This window comes from Bos indicus, chromosome 12 (genome assembly GCF_029378745.1).
Source record: "Bos indicus isolate NIAB-ARS_2022 breed Sahiwal x Tharparkar chromosome 12, NIAB-ARS_B.indTharparkar_mat_pri_1.0, whole genome shotgun sequence".
Lineage (NCBI taxonomy): Eukaryota > Metazoa > Chordata > Mammalia > Artiodactyla > Bovidae > Bos > Bos indicus.
The window spans coordinates 68,664,266-68,685,297 of record NC_091771.1 but is presented as its reverse complement, the minus strand read 5'-3'; the positions used below and the strand labels follow the sequence as shown (position 1 = coordinate 68,685,297).

The 21,032-nt window shown below is 43.6% G+C and overlaps 1 protein-coding gene across 2 annotated transcripts in view; it reads right to left on the bottom strand.

Annotated features, from left to right (window-relative positions):
* The window catches only part of GPC6 (glypican 6), a 1,232,201-nt gene that overhangs the window by 5,531 nt on the left and 1,205,638 nt on the right, over positions 1 to 21,032 (bottom strand). For both annotated transcript variants that reach the window (XM_070800380.1, XM_019971626.2), the window contains 2 exons: positions 18,747 to 18,883; positions 4,665 to 4,840 (listed from right to left, as the gene is read on the bottom strand). In XM_070800380.1, the coding sequence (XP_070656481.1) occupies positions 4,665 to 4,840; positions 18,747 to 18,883 (313 nt within the window). The remainder of the gene's footprint in view (positions 1 to 4,664; positions 4,841 to 18,746; positions 18,884 to 21,032) is intronic.

The following is a 21,032-nucleotide window of genomic DNA, read 5'->3' as shown; positions in this document are numbered from 1 at the left end:
TGGAAGTAAGAAATCAGAGAATGGCAGCAAGTAATTGTGGAAGACACAGCTGGTTATTACCATTTGGGCACTTTTTCCACTGCTGTTCTCCTCCTAAGTGCAAGGATGGACTCTGACTTGACCATTGGTTGACAAACCATGGCCTGCAGCCCTGCTACTTGTTTTTGTATGGCTCTCAAGCCTGGGCTTCCCAAGTGGCACTAGTGGTAGTGACCCCGCCTGCCAAAGCAGGAGACGCAGGAAATAAAGTTTCGATCCCTGGATTGGGACGATCCCTTGGAGGACAGCTTGGCAACCCTCTCTAGTATTCTTGGCTGGAGAATCCCATGGACAGTGGAGCCTGGCAGGTTACAGTCCATAGGTTTACAAAGAGTTGGACATGAGTGAAAACATTTAGCATGCACACACTCAAGAATGACTTTGTATAATCCCAAGAATCGTTTTTATATATTCAAGTGTTTGAAAAAACACAAATGAGGAATACTATTTTGTGATATGTAAATAGTGTATATCTGAAATCTAAACCTCAGTGTCCGTATGTAAAGTTATACTGGAACACAGCCATGGTCACTCACTTATGGATTGTTTAACTCGGCATTCATTTATGGCCCTCCAAGCTGAACATATTTAATATGTGGCTATTTACAGAAAATTTTGCCATTCTCTGCTTAAAGTCAATGCCCAGGTATCCACCTAGTGTTTTCTCAGCCTGGCATCTTCCCTGCCTGCCCAAAATGCCTTCTGAGACTGCTCTATTCCCACTTCTGACCACTTGTTTCATGATTCTTACACCCTGTATCTCAGACGTGGGTCTCAGGTAAGTCTCCATCCATTCATTACTGGTTGTGGTGGTTTAGTTCCTAAGTTGTGTCTGACTTTTTGCGACTGTATGGACTATAGCCCACCAGGCTCCACTGCCCATGGAATTTCCCAGGCAAGAATACTGGAGTGGGTTGCCATTTCCTTCTCCAGGGAGTCTTCCCAAACCTAGGGATTGAACCTGGGTCTCCAGCATTGACATGAAGATTCTTTTACCAACTGAGCATCCATTACTAACTATGTGAAAGTACTTATCCCCGTTTGCAACTCTATTATTTAACTCTTTGCTTTCTTGTTCCCTCCCTGAGAATGTACACTTGTTGAGGAAGGGCAGACACTTTGTATATACTGTTCATTTCTGTATCTGCATTGGCTTTAATGATCCCTGGCATACAGTAGGTGAACAATAATAATTACTTACTGAATAATTAAATATGCCTTGGACACTTTTTTCAACTTCTTTGTTTCCTCAACTCAATACCTACTGACAATAACATTTACCTTGTTGAGGATGGTGAAGACCCCCTGATAAAATGTGAGAGCGCCAAACCCAATGTGTGCAATGATGCTTGATAGGAAATATATTGTTCCTCCAGCAAAGACGACTTAGATTTTAACCTGCTGTCTTTTATTTAAGTCAGTTAGCCTTGCTAGGCTCTGCTTGTTCACCTGTGAAAATGAGAATAATCCTACCTACTTCATAGAATGGTTACAGGGTGAGATAAGTGTTATAAGTGAGATAATGTTCCTGGGAGGGCTTAGGAAACGTAGTAGTGGTAAACACAGTAATGACATTTACTATTTCCCCCATGTACTCCATGGAGTCCATTCAACAGCCCTAAATGTCTCCCTGCTGGTCTGAAATGGTGATGTATATATTGAGCTGCTCCAAGAAGACCAGTGTCATCTTGGCTGCTAGACAGTGGTACTTAAGGAAAGCCAAGGTGATGTCAGGACTCTTCCAGTACCTCCCCACTAAGCAAGGCTCAACTCAGCACAACTTTATTTATTAAAATTTTTTTTGAACTTTTTTTGGCTATATCACATGACATGCAGAATCTTAGTGCCCGGACCAGGAATTGAACCATATCCCCTATAGTAGAAGTTCGATGTCTTAACCACTGGATCAGCAGGGAAGTCCCAGTGTAATTTTTGTTTTCTTAATGAGACATCTAAAATACCACATAAGAACACTTGAATATACTATACTGGCTTCTTAACATTTTCTCTAGTTTATCTTTAGTCGTTTTCACAAGGGGGAAAATGCCCATTAATTAAATTCAGAGATATCACAATTGCTAAGGGAATTGTTTTACACACTGGCATTATGAACAAGAAGTTACATAACCTTTACAGAGATATTATTGAGGTGATTTAGAATATTAAAAATGTGGTAAGCAAATAATGACAGGAAATTCTAGCTGAGAAAAATAATGGCTCCATCTCTTTCTGAAAAGGAATCACAAATGCAGGTATTTAAGGGGTGAGTTTTAAAAATGTCAGAAGCAATAATGGTGATGATGACTATAAGATATGATAGTGGTTTATAAGACAGACAGTATCCTAAAATAAGCTTCCGTGGTGGCTCAGATGGTAAAGAATTTGCCAGCAATGCAGGAGACCTGGCTTCGATCCCTGGATCAGGAAGATTCCCTGGAGAAGGAAACGGCAATCTATTCCAGTATTCTTGCCTGGGAAATCCCATGGACAGAGGAGCCTGGTGGGTGATAGTCCATGGGTCAAAAAGAGTCGGGCATGACTGAATGACTAACACTTTCACTTTCATCCTAAAACAGGAGGTTAAGTTTGGTGCTGAGGTTACAGCAAAGTGATACTGAGTGTTGCTGATTTTAATTTTCTTTTTGGGGGAAATGGAGCAGGATGTCTTCTCCAGGACATATCTTAAGTTTTGCCGATTGATATGTATACAACCTCTTTAGGTCAGAGAGGAGAGAGAACCAAGGCCAACATCAACTAATTCTTATGTGCCTTGAATTATTTAATCCAATAGTCATTCTCTGATGACAAAGTGCTTTATTAGACAGAGAAGATAGAAAAGATAAATTGAAAGGAGTGAAGCTAAGAAATGAACAGGGGAGAAGCAGCAAAGGCTGAAACCTAGTGTAATTTTCTCTTCTGAAGAGGGAAGGAGACATTTAGCAAAGAGCAGAGAAATACTGGGAGGACTGAGAAAGTTTACAGTAAGTTTATCAGGTTGGCAATGATCCTGCACTTAGAAAGTTAATTTTTGAGTTATTTTAAGTGGAATTAAGCTCCAAAAATTTTCTTCAGGGGAAAACTCAGTAGAATGATGGTTAAGACTCAGATGACTTCATGTCTCCCATCTGTAACTTGTTTCTTTCTATCTCATTAATTCAAGCACATAGCATCATCTTTTGCTTCAGTGACCAAATTATAGAATCACTGGCAACTCCACATCTTATGTTCAAGGAATCTTCTCCCAAGAACTCTCTCTATAAGAATATATATAAAAAAAAAAAAAAAACAAAACAGAAAACAAACAAACAAACTAAAAAAAAACACCCTTGCTTTTATAGTTACACATCTAGAAGCCACTTAGACAAAACCCAAATATGGTTACTTTCATTCAACATGTACTTAATAGTCTTTCAAAATCACTTTTGGTATTTTGTAATCTTAATAAAATAGTCATGTGTAATATTACATCAGCATTTTCGTATTTCACTCAAGATTTCAGATACAAGTCAGTGGGTCTTGTATGTGCACAATTAGAGAGAGAACAATGCAACTGACTTCATGGAACATGAGATATTCATCTTAGCTCCTTTACACATGGCCTCAGACGAACCTCCCAACAATCCTAACTCAGGTATGCTTCCCTGAAGTGATCTTGAGTGATCGTGAGGACATTCTCTTGGTGGTTGGGAGGAAGGATGGAAGTTTGAGGCAGACACATAAATGCTGATGGGGAAGGGGGAGGGGAAAACATTACTTTGCTGTCTTGTAGTTAAAGGATTAACTGGCAGACAAAACTGAACTTTAGTTTTGGTACAGTTGAATGTCAGCCACTGAAACTACTCCTTAGGAGCAGCTATGATTTTAGTCGTATCCTAAAGAAAGATCAGGGCTCTCTGCCCTATAAAGAACTTTGCAGATGAGGTAAGAATGACACAAAAGAGCCAAGGCACACATTGCTCTTAAAGAAAAATTATGATAAACTTATTCATAAAACAAAGACAGGCTTACAGACTCAGAGAACGAACTTACGGTAATCAGGAGGAAAGTGGGGAAGGATTGTTTGGGAGTTTGGGATCACTAGGTACACACTGCTATATCGAAAATGAATAAGCAGCAAGGACTAACTGTATAGCACAGGGAATGATGCTCAATATTCTGTGATAACCTAAATGGGAAAAGATTTTGCAGAATAATAGACACATGTATATGTATAACTGAATCACTTTGCTCTACACCTGAAACCAAAACAACGTTGTTAAACATCTCTGTTGATGTTGAGTCGCTAAATTTTGTCTGACTCTTTGCAACCCCATGGACTGCAGCCCACCGGGCTCTTCTGTCCATGGGGTTTCCCAGGGAAGAATACTGGAGTGGGTTACCATTTCCTCCTCCGGGGGAATCTTCCTGACCAAAGGATCGAACCCGAGTCACTTGCATGTCCTGCATTGGCAGGCAGACTCTTTACTGCTGAGCAATCAGGGAAGCTCTCTAAATGACAAGTCTCCAATACAAAACAAAAATTAAAAAAAAATAAAAATAAAATTCTTTCTTTAAAAAAAACAAATTACAGAATCATCTTCTATAACGGTTTTCACTCTGGAGGGTGCTGATAAAGGCTATCTTACTCGTGTCCTGGAAGTTGACGTCATTGCCATTGTATGCGTTCTTCAGTTTGTTGGTCATCACACGGAGAGCCATGATCTGCTGCCTGATGAACGTGTCAGGCCGCGTGATGTCCACGTCCACCTCCGGGTTGTTGATCTGGTTGGTCAGCCCGTCATTCATGATCTCAGGCAGGTACCTGCAGGGCACAGAGAGAGAAACCAGTTGGGGTGAGGCAGGAGGCACCTTGAAACCAGATTCTGTCACGCTCTTTCTAACAGTGAACCTGAACGTCAGCAAAACCTGGGCTTGGTTTCCTGGAAAAAACGCCAAACAGTGAATACAAGGCATACGTTTTCCCAGAGAGAGACGTGGCTAAAATGGCTTCAGAGCTGTCTCTAAATGGCACTGAATTCTCATGTAGGCTTGCCTACAAATAAATGCTCATCTAAGGACTTCCAGAAATCATTCCTTAAAATTAATTACTCTGTCTCCCTCCATCCCAGACGTTAAGATGGTTAAGTCAAGGACTTGACAGCTCACTCAGTGATCCTGTGAATTTTGCTAGTAGGACCTGAGCTTGTAAATTATACATGACCTTAGAGGGTTTCCTTGTACGAGGGTGCTCTTCCTCAATTGAGGAGGTCTGATTCCAGGTTTTAATCAGAACAAACTTCTGGATACAAAAAACCATCTTTGGAAAGTTGGAGGAGCAACCAGTGATCATTGGAATATTTTAAGTGTCCATTAGGATTTTTATTTTGTACTAGAATCTTGGGTCTAACTCATCACTGAGTAGAAGAGTAAAATCTAATGTCAAATTTATATCACCATTTTTTAAAACTTGTGCTCGTGTCAAATTGTCAGTCCTTCCAATGTCAACTGCTTAAGCTGCCCATGTGTGTTTATACCAGCAGAGACTGAAGATCTTAGCAAAGTGCTTGCAGCGCCAGACTCCTTACTCTTGTGACCCATCTGCTTTCAGGCCCTCTCCTCCTCTCACAAGGTTCTCACACATACAGCTTCTTTCCTGTTTCCTGTGTCCTGAGTTGGAGTTCAGAGGGCTACAGCAGCTTCAGAATTCCTTGCCTCCCCTTACCTCCGTCTTTCCATCCTAGCGCATCCTAAATGACCTGTCTGGCTAAGCTTCACAAAATACCGCTTTCATCACGTCACTCTTCTGTATCTAATCTCCATGGGGTGCTTACTTAATGCCCGTCATTGTGCTAAGCACTTTACCTGCATTACAAAAATGCGATTTCTCAGCAAATCTAGGAGGTAGGTACTATTTTATCCCCATTTTGTGTAATAGAAAATGGAGGCTTAGTTACTGTGCAAAGTCACAGAGCTAATGGATCTAACTTCAGAGCCCATGTGTCCAAACACTGCATCATATTGCCTGTTTGATCACAAACTCCAATTCACACTTTATGGCTCAGCACTCCAAGCCCATTTCTACCTCATCTCTACTTTCTCAGGCTTCAATTCTCCTTTCAAGGGGCACTCCTTGCCTTATGCAATCTTCCGCAGGGATTCATCTTATCTTTGCTGGCAATGTACTTTTGCATTTAAGTTCCAAATATCTTTAAAGACCCAGGTCAATCCTCACTTTCTCTTTAAGATGTTTTCCAGCTTTTAGGGACCTGCCCATTCTTTCCTGCTTCCCAGTTGGCACAGTGGTAAAGAATCTGTCTGCCAATGCAGGAGATTTGAGTTTGATCCTTGGGTGGGGAAGATCCGGGGGGATCTTCCTAAATGCCATTTCCTAAATGGCAACCTACACCAGGATTCTTGTCTGGAAAATCTCATGGATGGAGGAGTCTGGAGGGCTACAGTCCACTGGGTCCCAAAGAGTCGGACAGGACTTAGTGACTTAGCATGCACGCCATTCTTTCATAGGGCTTCCAAGTTCGGCAGGGTATTTTGGGCACTGCACCAAGTCATCTGCTGAGAGAGGGAGATGGGGCTGAAGGCCAGCCTGAATGCACCTGCAGGGCACCATTCACCAAAAGGGGTGCCTTTTTCTTTCCTTTCCTTTTCTTCTGTGGGAATCTTTTTAGTTTAGAAAATTTCACTATACACCAAAGTAAAGACAATAGTGTAATGAACCCTTGCATACCCATCTGGGTGCTTTTTCCCCCCTAATTCATACAAAGGCACTATATTTGTCTGGCAAGAAACAGATGGCACACTCAAAGGAGCAATAAAGAGAGTTAAAGAAGAGACAGTTTACAGAGGTGTGAACGGGGTTGAAGGAAGCCAATGTGATGAAGAACCCTGGGGCTGGCAACAGCAGAACGGCCAGAAGGGATGGAGCTGTTACCAGAATGCACCAGCTCTGAAGCCACGGAATGTGGCCGGAAGATGCTGCAGCTGCCAAAGCAAGGTCCCTCAAGGAGGGAGCAGCGGGAATGATATCCTGACCTCTCCAGTTCCTCCTTCTGACCTCTGGCTGCTGCCTCCCATTGGCTGAAACCAACTGGAAACCAGAAGGAAGGGTTATCCAGCTGATGTGATATGTAGATGTTCTCCTTTAGGACACAGACCAAGGTTGGAAGGACGAAGAGTAGATTTCAAGGAGGGCAGGGGGGCCAGAACATCCAGCCCAGGCATCTGATGGACTGGTGGCAGCCCTGCCTAGTTGCTATCATTAGCATTCTTCAACTGCCTCTCCTGATGTGGCTTGAAAGCTGAAAAAAACTTCCCTTCCTCAGAGAAGGTGGGATGATATGAGAGAGTAGTATTGAAACATATACACTGAAAGTGAAAGTTGCTCAGTCGTATCCGACTCTTTGAGACCCCATGGACTGTCCATGGAATTCTCCAGGCCAGAATACTGGAGTGGGTAGCCTTTCCCTTCCTCAGGGGATCTTCCCAACCCAGGGATTGAATCCAGGTCTCCTGCATTGCAGGTGGATTCTATACCAACTGAGCCACAAGGGAAGCCCACTACCTTATGTAAATGAATATCTAGAGGGAGTCTGATGTATAATGCAGGGAGCCCAAAGTCAGAGCTCTGCGGCAACCTAGATGAGTGGGATGGGGAAAGAGGTGGGAGGGAGGTTCATGAGGGAGGGGCATATGTATTCCTAATGCTGATTCATGTTGATTGTATGGGAATAACCATCACAGTATTGTAAATTAATTATCCTCTAATTAAAATAAATATATTAAAAAAAAAATTTTCCCTTCCTCTATTTTGTCCTTCCTATGTACATATACTCATACAATATATTTGTGCTTAAAATTCTTCCCCTTCCTGCAGGTTATTTTGCAAGTTTCCAAAACCAAAGGCTCTGTCTGTCAGCCTCCAAAAGAAGAAATAAAAACACACAAAGAAACTTTTATATTTAAGCCATTTTTCAGGTAATGAAATCTTATGCCTGATGTGTTTGTACACGAACTGGTTTACCCATCCCCACCCAGGGACCGAACCTGGGTCTCCTGCCTTGCATGCAGATTGTTTACCATCTGAGCCACCAGGGAAGCCCCATTTTACATTAGAGGTCTCTGAATAAGCTCCATGTCTTTATCCATATCTTGAACAACCAAGATGATCATGAACATTCATGATAAAACATACAGAGTGCACTGCAAATTCTGGTCCATAAAACTTCACCGTATTTACTGCCTTAAAAAAATGTCCTAATTGAAATGAAGAGGAGTCAGGGAGCTATATTTATTTTTAAAGTGTAACTTCTATGCTGCCTTTTCATATATCTGGTATACCAATAAAACTTTGTTAGATTCTGAGATTGTTTTCCTGATATACATTCTGAAATATGACGTTGATTGACTATTACTGACATTCAATTATATGTGCCAGGTTTGGTGAGTTCTACCTAATCACTAAAGCCCATTGAAATACACAACCCACGGGTCGGCCAGCCTCTGCTGGCACAGAAGCGGAGGGGCTAAAAGGTGCTCATGGGTTCTGGTGTTGTCCCTTAACATTCTGAACAGTGATCCCTGTGGCTGTACCTGTGCTGAGTCAGAGGAGGGCTTTGTTTCTTTCAGCTGCTGTGTGCATGGCCCAGCTAGCTGAGACTCATTTATCAGAAGCCGACTGCGATAGCTTACATGGGAACGCTACCCTTGGGAGTTTGAGCACACAGGAACAATACAAGACTGCCAAAGAAACCCAGCCTCTAACTGCATCTGCTGATGCTCAGCCACTTACAATAAAAACAAGTAACAATGCACCTATGTCCTTAAGAACCTTTCTTCCTTTCAGTGTATTCAAAGGGGAACTTTAGAGACTATATGGAAACTTACACTGAAAAACACAGTTGGAAAAGAAAATGGCCACATTGTCACCCTAGGGGCATATCCAGAGGCCATATCTGTGGATGTCCAGAGTGCAGCCTGGGGGACACCTGGAAGCCCAGTTCAGCGCCAGCCCAGTTATTTGTTGCCTCTCTTGTTTGATCTCTTTGTGCTGTGTGCTGTGCTTAGTCGATCAGTCAAGTCCGACTCTTTGTGACCCCATGGACAGAGGAGCCTGACAGCCTGCAGTCCATGGGGATTCTCTAGGCAAGAATACTGGAGTGGGTTGCCATGCCCTTCTCCAGGGGATCTTCCTAACCCAGGGATTGAACCCAGGTCTCCTGTGTTGCAAGCGGATTCTTGACCATCTGAGCCCCTGGGGAAGCTATCCTGCAAGAATGGATGCACCTTTGAGCCCATAATATTCTTCCCTTTATTAGACCTTGCACCAGCTCTTTGATGTGAGGGCATTTTTGTACCGTCATGGTTCTGGGAGACATGGGAAGGGAGGAGAATGTTGCTACAGAGAGCCCAGGTTCTGAGGCTGGCTCCACATTTAACTGGGGCAGGGAAAGCCCAGAAGTGACCAACTGGAGAGGTGTCACTATTTGCCACTACCTAGTGCTATGGTGTGGAAAGTAAGTGGCATCCGGGAAGAGTCAAGCATAGCTTCCCAATTTTGTTACCCTCAATTTTGTAAGACCACATGTAGGGGCTAAATCATTGGCAGTTTGGCAGAATTACATATCTTCTCATCTGCTATGGTCGGCTTGCTTGCATTCTCCCCAGATCCACCTGTTGAAAACCTGATGCCCAGAGTGATAGGATTAGATGGAGAGGCATTTGATCAAGAAGGCTCTGCGCTCGTGATTGGGACTAGAGCCCTTACAAAGAGGGCCACACAGGGCTTCCCAGCCCCTCTGCCAGGTGAGGATATGACTAGAAGTCTTCCCAGAAGGGGTTCTGGTGGAGGATATCACTGTGAAGCTTGTGTGATGAGTGACTTGGCCAGCACAGCAGGCATGCCGGACCCAGGACGCTGCTGTCAGTGGGCTCGGGATGGATGGACCATGGAGAAATATCAACTTCTGCTCAAGCTAGAGGGAACGTAAAATGCTGCAGCACTATGGAAAACAGTATGGCAGCTCTTCAAAACAGTAAAAATAGAGCTACCATCTGATCCAGCAATTTCACTTCTGGGTATATATCCAAAAGAATTTAAAGCAAGGACTCAAATAGATATTTCTCTGTTGACAGCAGCATTATTTACAACAGCCAGAAGTGAAAGCGAACCAGGTGCCCACTGACAGATGAATGCATAAGCAAAAAGTGGTCTATACATAAAATAATTCAGCCTTACAAAGGAAGAACAGGAATTCCTGGTGGTCCAGTGGTTAGGACCCCATGCTTTCACTACCGAGGACTCAGGTTCAATCCCTGGTCAGGAACTAAGATCTGGTAAGTTTGGCAAACCATATGGCACAGCCAAAAAAAATAAAAAAATTCTGACACATGTTAACGTGCCAACAGGGGAAGACAGAGGATAAGATGGTTGGATGGCATCACTGGCTCAATGGACAGGAGTTTGAGCAAGCTCCGGGAGATGGTGAAGGACAGGGAAGCCTGGCGTGCTGCAGCCCATGGCATCACAAAGAGTCGGACATGACTGAGCGACTGAACAACAACAAAAACGACGACATGCCAACATGGATGAATCTTAAAGACATCATGCTAAGTGAAATAAGCCGATCACAGAGGCACAAATGTATAATTTCACTTATGGAAGGTACCTGAAATAGTCACATTTGCAGACATAAAGCAGAATGGTGGTGGCTGGGACTGGCAGCGGGGAAGGGAAGTGTGGGGAATTATTGTTTGAGTGTGGAGCTTTAGCTGAGGAAGGTGAAGATTTTTGTGGATGGATGGCAGTGATGGGTGCACAACCCTGTGAATGTACTTAATGCCACTGAACTGGACACTTGAAAAATGGCAGAAATGTTAAAATCCAAGTTATATATGTTTTACCACAGTTTTAAAATTTCTAACTTTTAAGTACCATTTTTCTAAAGTTCTTGAGAACTTTTCTATTTTTCCTTTCTCCATTTTTCCGGGCTGCTGCAAAGTGGTATTATTCAAAACATACTGTGACTTTAGGTTTTAAGTGGACTTATAAATTCTTGAAGACTTTTGAGCTGGAGTTGTCTGTGGCCTTAGGTACTTCAAAGAGATGGGACACTGAGACATGGTCAAATGCACAGAGGCTGACCCAGGACACCTGAGATCTCTCTGGAATCCAGCTGTGTGATTATGGGTAACTAATTTGGCTACTATATATATGCACTATATATATGTGTGTATATGTATATAATGTGAAAAGTGAAAGTAGAAGTGTTAGTTGCTCAGTCATGTTCGACTCTTTGCAACTCCATGGACTGTAGCCCACCAGGCTTCTCTGTCCATGGAATTCTCTAGGTAAGAATCCTGGAGTGGGTTGCCATTTCCTTCTCCAAGGTGTCTTTCTGACCCAGGGATTGAAACTGGGCCTCCTGCATTGCAGGCAGATTCTTTACCTATTGAATCACCAGGGAAGCCCATATATAGTATATATATATACACACACACTATATATGTATATACATAGTAAGTAGTGTATATATACACACACACACACACACACACAGTACTATCCATATAATATAAAAGCCATTATATAAGGGATATAACTGTATGTGTATATCTGTATATATAATATTTACCTTGTTTGTTTCATAAGCTGCCATATTAAGTAAAGTGATATGAAATTGCTTGACAAATATAATACACTATACAATTGCAATGCATCCTTATGAAAATTAAGTTGTTAACATAGCCCTCTCAAATGCTGAACCTGTTTCTTAGGAGGGCTGACAGCAGCAGAATTCCAAGCTTTAAAGCCTGGATTCATGGACAGAATAGTGATTTGCTGTGGCTTTCCTCCAGCTGGAGGATGTGGGGCATGAAATGGCCTGGAACCCTTGGAGGACACACCGCTCATTGGTTGTGCCAGTGAACAGAAGCTAAACTCTTTGACTTGGCTTCTCAACTCATTGGCAGGAGCTGCCGACACCATCCTTTCTTGGTAGAACCGGAGTCAGCAGACTCCAGGGTGGGAGGGAGGAAAGACCCACGAGCCAGGCCCCAGGGCTCCGAGCTGCCGACACAACATGCTTCTTTCCTCCTGTCTGTAGCCATGTTTCTTATCATTTCCAGGAGGGGCACACAGTATCCCGCTCCCCCCAAGGCAGTCAGCCTTCGTGGGGTCTTCCCTCCTGAACATCCCAGAGAAGGGAACCAGGCTTTTAGCTATGCCAGGTTGGACAGTCGCCTGTTCTCATCCCAGACAGGCTTCCCACTTTCCCCAGGTGCTTGCCCAGCTGCATATACATCAAATATTTTATAGTTCTTTCAAACACAGCTGGACTGCTTTGGACATACCCTGCAATCAGACTAAGACAAAACTCCAGATCTGCCAAGTTGCTGTCTCTGACACATTTCTCATCACTACGCACCATTTCACCACTCTGCCAGCTGCTCGCATGTACCCACTCATGACTTCCTAGTTTTTTCGCTTCGTCAATCCACTTGGTGGCTGCTGAGAGTGACTGACCTATTTTCTAGATTTTTCTACTTTTCCTATTTCCTACAATTTACTGTATCTACCTCCTGGCCTCAGGGAGGATTTCCTTGGGGGACACAGTTATTTCTGTGAGGATCAGATGCCTTAAAAGACAGCAAAGACTCCTGGCAAAAGAAAAACCAACGGATCCAATTAATCCTTGTCTCCCAGCCGGCCTCTTGATGGCCTCCTCGTGTCCGACTCTGTGCGACCCCATAGACGGCAGCCACCAGGCTCCCCCATCCCTGGGATTCTCCAGGCAAGAACACTGGAGTGGGTTGCCATTTCCTTCTCCAATGCATGAAAGTGAAAGTGAAACTGAAGTCGCTCAGTCATGTCCGACTCTTCGCGACCCCATGGACCGCAGCCTACCAGGCTCCTCCGCCCATGGGATTTTCCAGGCAAGAGTACTGGAGTGGGGTGCCATTGCCTTCTCTGGAAAAGACACAGTTCTGGCTAAATACTAGCTGACAAGGACGGAACCAGGAAGCTGTCTTGCCAACTTTAAAGGGAGAAAAGAAAGAGTATGGCTATAACTAACTCAAGAAACCCTGAAGACTCTGAGATTGTCTATGTTCTGTCCTGGGATCCATAGGCTTTGGGGACCTGCCTCAGACTGGATTTCATCACATTCCTCCTGCACCATCCCATTATCTTCTACATTCCCTTTTTCTTTTTAACATCTGTGAGCTTAGAAAAAGGATCCCTGTGAAGAGAACAAAGTCCTCATGAAAGACACAGGTGATGTGATTCAACATGGTTATGTCAGTTGGGTCATTTGTAGAGACATAAATGAGCCTAGAGTGAAGTTAAGTCAGAAAGAGAAAAACAAGTATTGTATAATAATGCATATGTGGGGAATCTAGAAAAAAAAAATGGTACAGATGAAACTATTTCCAGGGCAGGAATGGAGACACAGATGTAGAGAATGAGATGTGTGGACGTGGGGAGGAGGTTGGGGGGACGGGTAGGATGAATTGGGAAACCTGGGATTGACCTACATGCACGTGTGTGCCAAGTTGCTTCAATCATGTCTGACTCTTTGTGACCCTGAGGACTATAGCTTACCAGGTTCCCCTGTCCATGGGATTCTCAAGGCAAGAAAACTGGAGTGGGTTGCCATGCTGTCCTCCAGGGGACCTACCCGACCCAGGGATTGAACCTGTATCTCTTATGTCTGCTGTATTGGCAGGTGGGTTCTTTACTGCTAGTACCACTTGGGAAGCCCTGTAGACAATGTTTGTGTCCTGCTAAGATCTATAGATTGAAGCCCTAAAACTCAGTGTGATGGTGTTGTGAGGTGGAGTCATGGGGAGGTAATTAGATCATGAAGGTGAAGCCCCTATGATGGAATTAGCACCCTTACAAGAAGAGGAAGAGACCAGAGCCCTCTCTCCCTCCGCCACTTGAGGGCACAGCTCAGAACAACTGCTTGGAAGTGGGCTCTTATTAGAACCCAGCCTTGTTGACTTCTAGCCTCCAGACTATGAGAAAATAAAATTTTGCTTAAGGTCTCCAGTCTATGGCAGCATTGTTACAGCAGCATGAGCTAGGACACTAATTGAATGCGGTTTCAAAAGCATCCATTGAATCCAGGGATTCAAAGCATCCATTCTTGGCCCCCAAGGGCATCTCATGAGAGACCAGAGGTTTGTGGAGACAGTATCCTGTCTTGAGAAAGCTGTGCTGCATTTCCAAGTCAAAATTCCCTCTTGATGCACTTGTGAAGCTTAAGCAATTTGTTGTCGAGATGACTTTAACCTGGCTCGGGCTCAGCTATCTTTAGTGCGTGTTGTTCCGTATGAACCACACGACCTGCCTAATCTAGTTGCTGTTGCCATTTGTAATAGAAGGAAAAGCCCATTAAAGGAAACATCAAGGGTATCCTTGAAGGTGAAGAGAAAACAGCAAATCGTAACATGTTCCCCAAGGCTTGTGCGTGAACTGAAAAAAGGGAATATCTTACATATTAATAGGAACTTAAAGGAGGCCTGCCGAGATGAAACACAGGACTGTGTGAATCTGAATATCAGATCGACAACGAATCCTTAGTGTGAGTGTGTTCCACTTGGTGTCCGCTTTTCTTAGGTGCCAAAGCTGGCAACTCAGCCTTTGAGCCCTGCTACTCAAAAATGCGATCCCTGGACCAGAAACCCTTGCTTCCCTGGGAAACATATTAAAAACGTAGAATTCAGTTCCATCGCAGACTTACTGAATCAGAATCTGCATTTTTTTAACAAAACCCCCCAGATTTTAGCCTGTCCATTTGAGAGGTGCTGCTTTAGAGGTTACCAGCTATTCTCACAGACTTTATTGCATTGGTCTTTAGAATTGTCCCAACAGGGTGGCAAGGGAAGGAGAAGCAGATGAGGACCTTTCCTGACCACCTGGTCCTGTTGTCAGAATGGAGGTTTCCATGCTGACAGGGTCACGGGTGTGCCCACAATTTCCTCCCATCAGAGGGCACACTCTCTTCCTGCTACCTGACCTTCTGTTTCCAGACCTGCTGGGCTACTGAAGCACACTGAGATCTGCCAGAGATGGATGAAGGTGAGAGCAGGAATGAAGATGGGCCCATGTTCTAGGGGAGACACTGCTCATACATCCTTGACCATCACCTCAACGCAGCCGCTCTTACCCTGCAGTTGCCATAGCAGCCACATCTGTGTGTATCCTGTTTTGTGTCAAAGTCATCACTATTTTCAACAGGCAATATTCATTTTGTAATAGCTATTATAAAACAATACATACTGGGGGAAAACAATGCATACTTGGGGACACAGAGTGACATATCTATTGTAGGAGTCATTTTGATTTTGGAAATGCTAACATATGAAATAGACATGCTTCTGAATCAAGGAAGTACAGTAGAGAGCTTAGAGCAGCATTCAGAAAGCAATCAGGAGAAAAATGGGTGATGGCAGACAAGTCTGAGCAAGTACTTAGGATAAAAGGGCTGCAGAGACTGTGGTTAAAGGAATTGGAAGGATGAAATATTGTACAAAGAGGAAGAAATATCTAGGTTACTGGCAGCCTCATCTCACAGGCCTGAGTTTTAAAACTCCAGAAAATTTCTATCAATGCTAGTTAACATTGCTGTTCCACACTTGATAGATTTTTTTTTTGAAATAAAAGTTCTGTTTCTTTTGTTTCACAGGGTGACAAGAATAACCTTTCTTTTTTTTTTTAACAAGCATTTCTAAACATTTCAGAAGGCCTTTCATTTGAAAGTCCATACTTCAAAAATAGGGAAAAAATACCTTGTCTGTATTACAAATAGATTTTTCAACTTACAAAATAGTTCAGTGGAATTTTTTTTTTAGTGACAACTTCTCTCCTGTGTTCCTAGATCAATTAATATTTGGATGAGAAGAAAGCTTTAATTAAATTTAACCCAACAAGTCTGTATTGGTTATCTACTTACAATGTTATTAAATATAAAGTTATAATATTAAGAGTTCATTATAATGGAAGAAGTAAAAAGAAGAGAACTAAGAAAACCCTGTGAAATTATAACTTTTCAATGGAAGTATAATTTGAGTCACAAATATTTGCCAGTGTTATCTTTTTATTAATACATTGGGTTGAAGCCTGGAATATTCCTGCAAATGATTTTATTGTATTAAATTTGATGATTTCTCTCACCTGCATAAAATCCTCTAATGGCTTCTCATGGACTCAGGATAAAATTCAAATCTGGTCCCTGAGTACTGAGCAGGTGTGTCTCCTGGCTATGTGGTCCTTTCCCAACCCACAGGCCAACTCGACGGTACTTAAAGTTCCAAATTCCACTGTCCTGCCTCCAGTAGCTGTGCTTTTTCATGTGACACCCCACTGCCATCACACAGTACTTAATTGACAGAGCCTTGCACAGCGCCTGAGCTGAGGGTGTGCTTAACAAGATTGCTAATGGACTGAACGAACAAAAGAGCAAAGAATCTACTTCATTTGTTCTCCTAGTTCAGGGATGGCAGTATATATCTGTCAGTTGTTTAGAGTCAGGGTATTGAAATGAAATGGCTTCTCAGGTGGCTCAGTGGTAAAGAATTTGCCTGCAATGCAAATTGTGAGATTAAATGTGAGTTTGATCCCTAGGTCGGGAAGATACCCTGGAGAAGAAAATGGCAGCCTGCTCCAGTATTCTTGCCTGGGAAATTCCATGGACAGAGAAGCTTGGCAGTCTACGGTCGAGGGGGTTGCAAAGAGTTGGACAGGACTTAGCGACTAAACAGCAACAACAAACTGCAGTGAAAAGAATACTCTCGGGGGTTTGGGAGATGTCAGCTTTCACCTTAGTTCATTGGCTACACTTAGACTAATGGTTTACCCTGTCTAGATTCCTGACTGCATAATGAGGAACTTGGCTGAACCATCCCAGGCTCTTCTCGCTCTGACTCATGGTCTTTATCTTCCCCATTCATTTTCTTCATGGAATGTAGTCCCCTCCCCAGTCCTTGCAGCAAACCTTTCTCTATACTTCTTCTGTAAGAATTTACAGGGACTTCCCTGGTGGTCCAGTGGTTAAGAATTCACTTTCCAATGCAGGGGATGCTGGTTTGATCCCCAGTCAGGAAACTAAGATCCCACATGCTGAGGGGCAGCTAAGCCCCCTTGCTGCGACCACTGAGCCTGCGTGCTCTAGAGCCCCCGAGCCACAACTAGAAAAGCCCACGTACTGCAATGAAGACCCAGTGCAGCCAAAATAAAAAGAATAATAATAAAAAAATTTGCACATGTGCTAATATACAGTAACCTGTGTAACTCTCCATGGGAATGCAGTTCAAAACACAGCCGCCATTTTAGCCGAGGCTAAAAGGTAAACACAGATGGGCAATGGAGCAGCTTGAAAAATCAACTTTATTCATTAGACCATCTGGTCATCCTTTACAGTGTCTTTCTGTACAGTCATTAGGAAAAGACACATTAGAAGCTGTTAATTCACAGCCGAATTTGCTGGCCCAAGGTCCCCTTCACAGAAGACCGGAAACTGCTAAGTTACTAAGCATTTTTGAGGGGCAGCACTGTTGATACTGTGAAAAGCCTTTGGTACCCTCATAATTTAAGACTGTCACATGGATATTTGGGGGGTAACTTGAAATGACTGCAGTTCTTTCAACAGCTGTCTTGTTTTCCTCTTGCTAATCTCTCTCCAGGGTGGCTAATAATGCCATTACCAATAGAAGCTAAAAATGCAACTCAGCAGTGTAAGAAATTATACCCAGTGAGCACCTCACTTGCACCCGTGCCTCCTGCAGCTCTGTCTGAACTTAATATCCATGAATCTTCTTGTTCTGTTTTCATCACAGCTGTTTCATATGCTCAAAAATGCCCAATAAGGCCCCAGAACAGACCCCTTCTTTTAGCTCTTCCACCTGCCTGTTGATTCCCAAAGATTCCTTGAATCCAATTTACCAGCTGCTTTGCTCACCTGCGCCCCTGCTGAGGAGGCTTTGGGTGGACTCCTCTCCCGGTGTCTGCCCTGCCTGCCAACTCCCAGCCAGTTCTCCCGTCCAACTTCTCCACCCTATGACAACTCAGGCCAACCCCATTTCTGGGCTGAATCAAGAAAGTCAGAAATTCCATACCAAGGGGCAGTAGCCTTGGGCAGCAGAGCAGAGGAGGAAAACAGAGCCATCTCTCAGCGGGAGATTCCAATGGGACTTTCTAAGGCACCAGACTTAGGAGAATGCTTTCCTGGTTGTCTGTTATTTTCTTTTTCCCTTACCCTTCGAATCAGACTTCAGTATTTTCTTTTTCTCCCAGGGTGAAAAAAATTACAGTTGAATGTTCACTTCCTGTTTAACTTGTAATGGAAAAAAACCCCAGTAAGCTGTGCAAATTTAACTATGGGTAAAAATAGCTCCGCTACCTTAAAGTCATTAAGAGAACATAAAAAGCTCTTTGTGATCTCAAGATATCCGTAACCTGGCATCTGTCACCATCCCTCCATCCTCGTCCACGGGGGCGGCGTGCAGAACAAGGATTCCACGCTTAATGGCACCTTGAGAGTTAGCGCTCCCAGGTGCCCATCAAACCTGTCACTGAACAGCTGTCGCTAAGTGACGACTTGTCGCTCCACCCTCCGCTGGTTTTTTCATAAACAGGTCTGCAGCGTTGTGCCAGGAGAGCCTTCCAGGACTGGATGTGCAGTATCCCTTCCACAAGAACAGCAAGCCACCCTCACCTGGCTTTGCTGTGTCCGTTCCAACATTCCTCTTCGTTGGACGTGCCCGCAGTCACGCTCTCATCCTTGCAGATGGTATAGGGCAATGTCGACCAGACCTTTTTAGAGAGCTTCAGTTTCTCTTTTATGTCTGTGACCTGATCAAGAAAGCAAGGAAAGAGAGTGAACATTCTCGCCGGGCATCGTCCGTTTCTACACCAGGACACGCGCAGGGGAAGGTTAGAGTCCATGATGGGAGGAGCACAGATTCCCCATCACCTTTAAGAGAGAACCCATTCTGTAGGACTTATTGCCCAGGGAAGCCTCACTTCCTCCTTCCTCCACTTCCCTCTAGCTTCTGGCAGAGGGTTCTCAGATAATTGACTCTTGGTTTTCCATTTTTTTCTGCCCTCCCATCCTTTGAATCAAAAACTTATGAGGCTATTGTATTGGTTTTGCCATATATAAGGAAAAAAAAAAAAAACTTATGAGGCATCTCAACTGGCTTTGGGTCCCACTCCGGCTGGGAGAAATAGGTATTTCCCTATTGCAAACATCCTCAATCTGATCTTCAGGATTCATTTGCCTGGAGGTCAGATAAATACCTAAGGGATGAAAAAAGAGATACATTGTGTTCCCCAAAGGTCTACTCGTTTCTGCAAGAAATGAATATAGTCACTAATTCAGCTGCTGGTGACCCTTGCTCTTGACCAGTGGACAGGCCCACAGAGTACACTCTTGGACGATGAGGAGCACCCTAAACCCCCTTTAAAATCTCTAGCAGCAGAGACAAGAGTCATTCCAAATACAAGTAGGCGTAAAATCCACAGTCCTGTGGCTGGATGGCTGGGAGGAGCTTGGTACCAGCAACTCTAGGGCTTTCAGGCTCAGCTCTGACTTTTCATCTGCCGAAAGGATAGGACAGGGATTCAGCAACATTTTGGCTCCACAGGAAGAATCAAGGTTCATGCAGTCACACCACGATGTTCTACTCTGTCTATAAGAACATGGGGAAAATCTATGGTTGGTGGAAACGCCGCTGTTATAGGTCGAATTATGTCCTGTGATATTCATATGCTCAAGTCCTAACCCTCAGAACCTCAAGAATATGACCTTATTTGGATCTGGAATCTTTACAGAGGTAAGGAAAGTTAAAATGAGGTCATTAGTTGGCACTAATATAATAGCACCGGTGTCCTTATACAAAGCGGGGCTTTGACCATAGGGGTGTGCACAGAAGGAAGACAGTGTGAAGAGACGCAGGAAGAAAACATTCATCTACAGGCCAAGGAGAGAAACCTGGACAAAATCCTTTCCTCACAGCCCTCAGAAGCAACCAGTCCTGTTGACACTTCGATTTTCGACTTCTAGCCTCCAGAACTATGAGACCACACATTTCTGTGGTTTAAGCCACCCACACCTCATTGTGATAGCCTGGCAGACCTATACAGCATCCTAGAACGGAGGACCACTCACACTTGTGATCAGTGGCCTTCGGAAACAAAGTATTCTGTGTTTACTGTGGATGCAGTACAGATCTGAGAAAACACTTCAATGATCCGTTGTCAGGTTTAAGAGGAAACACAAAAAAATAAAAGAGCATTTCATGTTGTCCCGAGTTATATTTCTCAGTAGTTCCAGAACTGTACAGTTTTTGGTCCTTGCTTATTTGTGATTCTGATGATGACAGAGATTTCAGCCCTGGGAAATGTCTGTTCACCAGTCAGGTACTGAAGATGACCAGAATGTTGAACCTAAGACCTTGATACATATCCTTGAATGGTGTGATGTTATTTTTGTTTCAGAGCATAAAAAAAATCTGCAAGTGATGAAATTCCAAACAGTGGCTTATACTCAGTAAATCTCAGGGTAGCTTAAAAACTACACTCTCTGATTTCCTCCACTGGTGCTGACTTTGGTCCACAGACTGCCCCCTTGGCCCTCCTTCCAGCCAGTCTGACTGCCTAAAAACCATTAGCCACTTAGTTGTGTCTGACTCTTTGCTACAGACCCCGTGGACTATAGCCCGCCAGGCTGCTCTGTCCATGGAATTCTCCAGGCAAGAATACTGGAGTGGATAGCCATGCCCTCTTCCAGAAGATCTTCGAAACCCAGGGATGAAACCTGGGTCTTCTAATTGCAGACAGATTTTTTTACTGTCTGAACCACCAGAGAAGCCCCTCTGACTGGCTAAAGGGACTGCAGTGATGCTAGTTCTTTTCTGCTCACCATTCTTAGCACAGATGTGTATGCATATTGTCACTGGTTTTTAAAATTTTTTTGTTTTAAATATGTGTAGCCATTTCC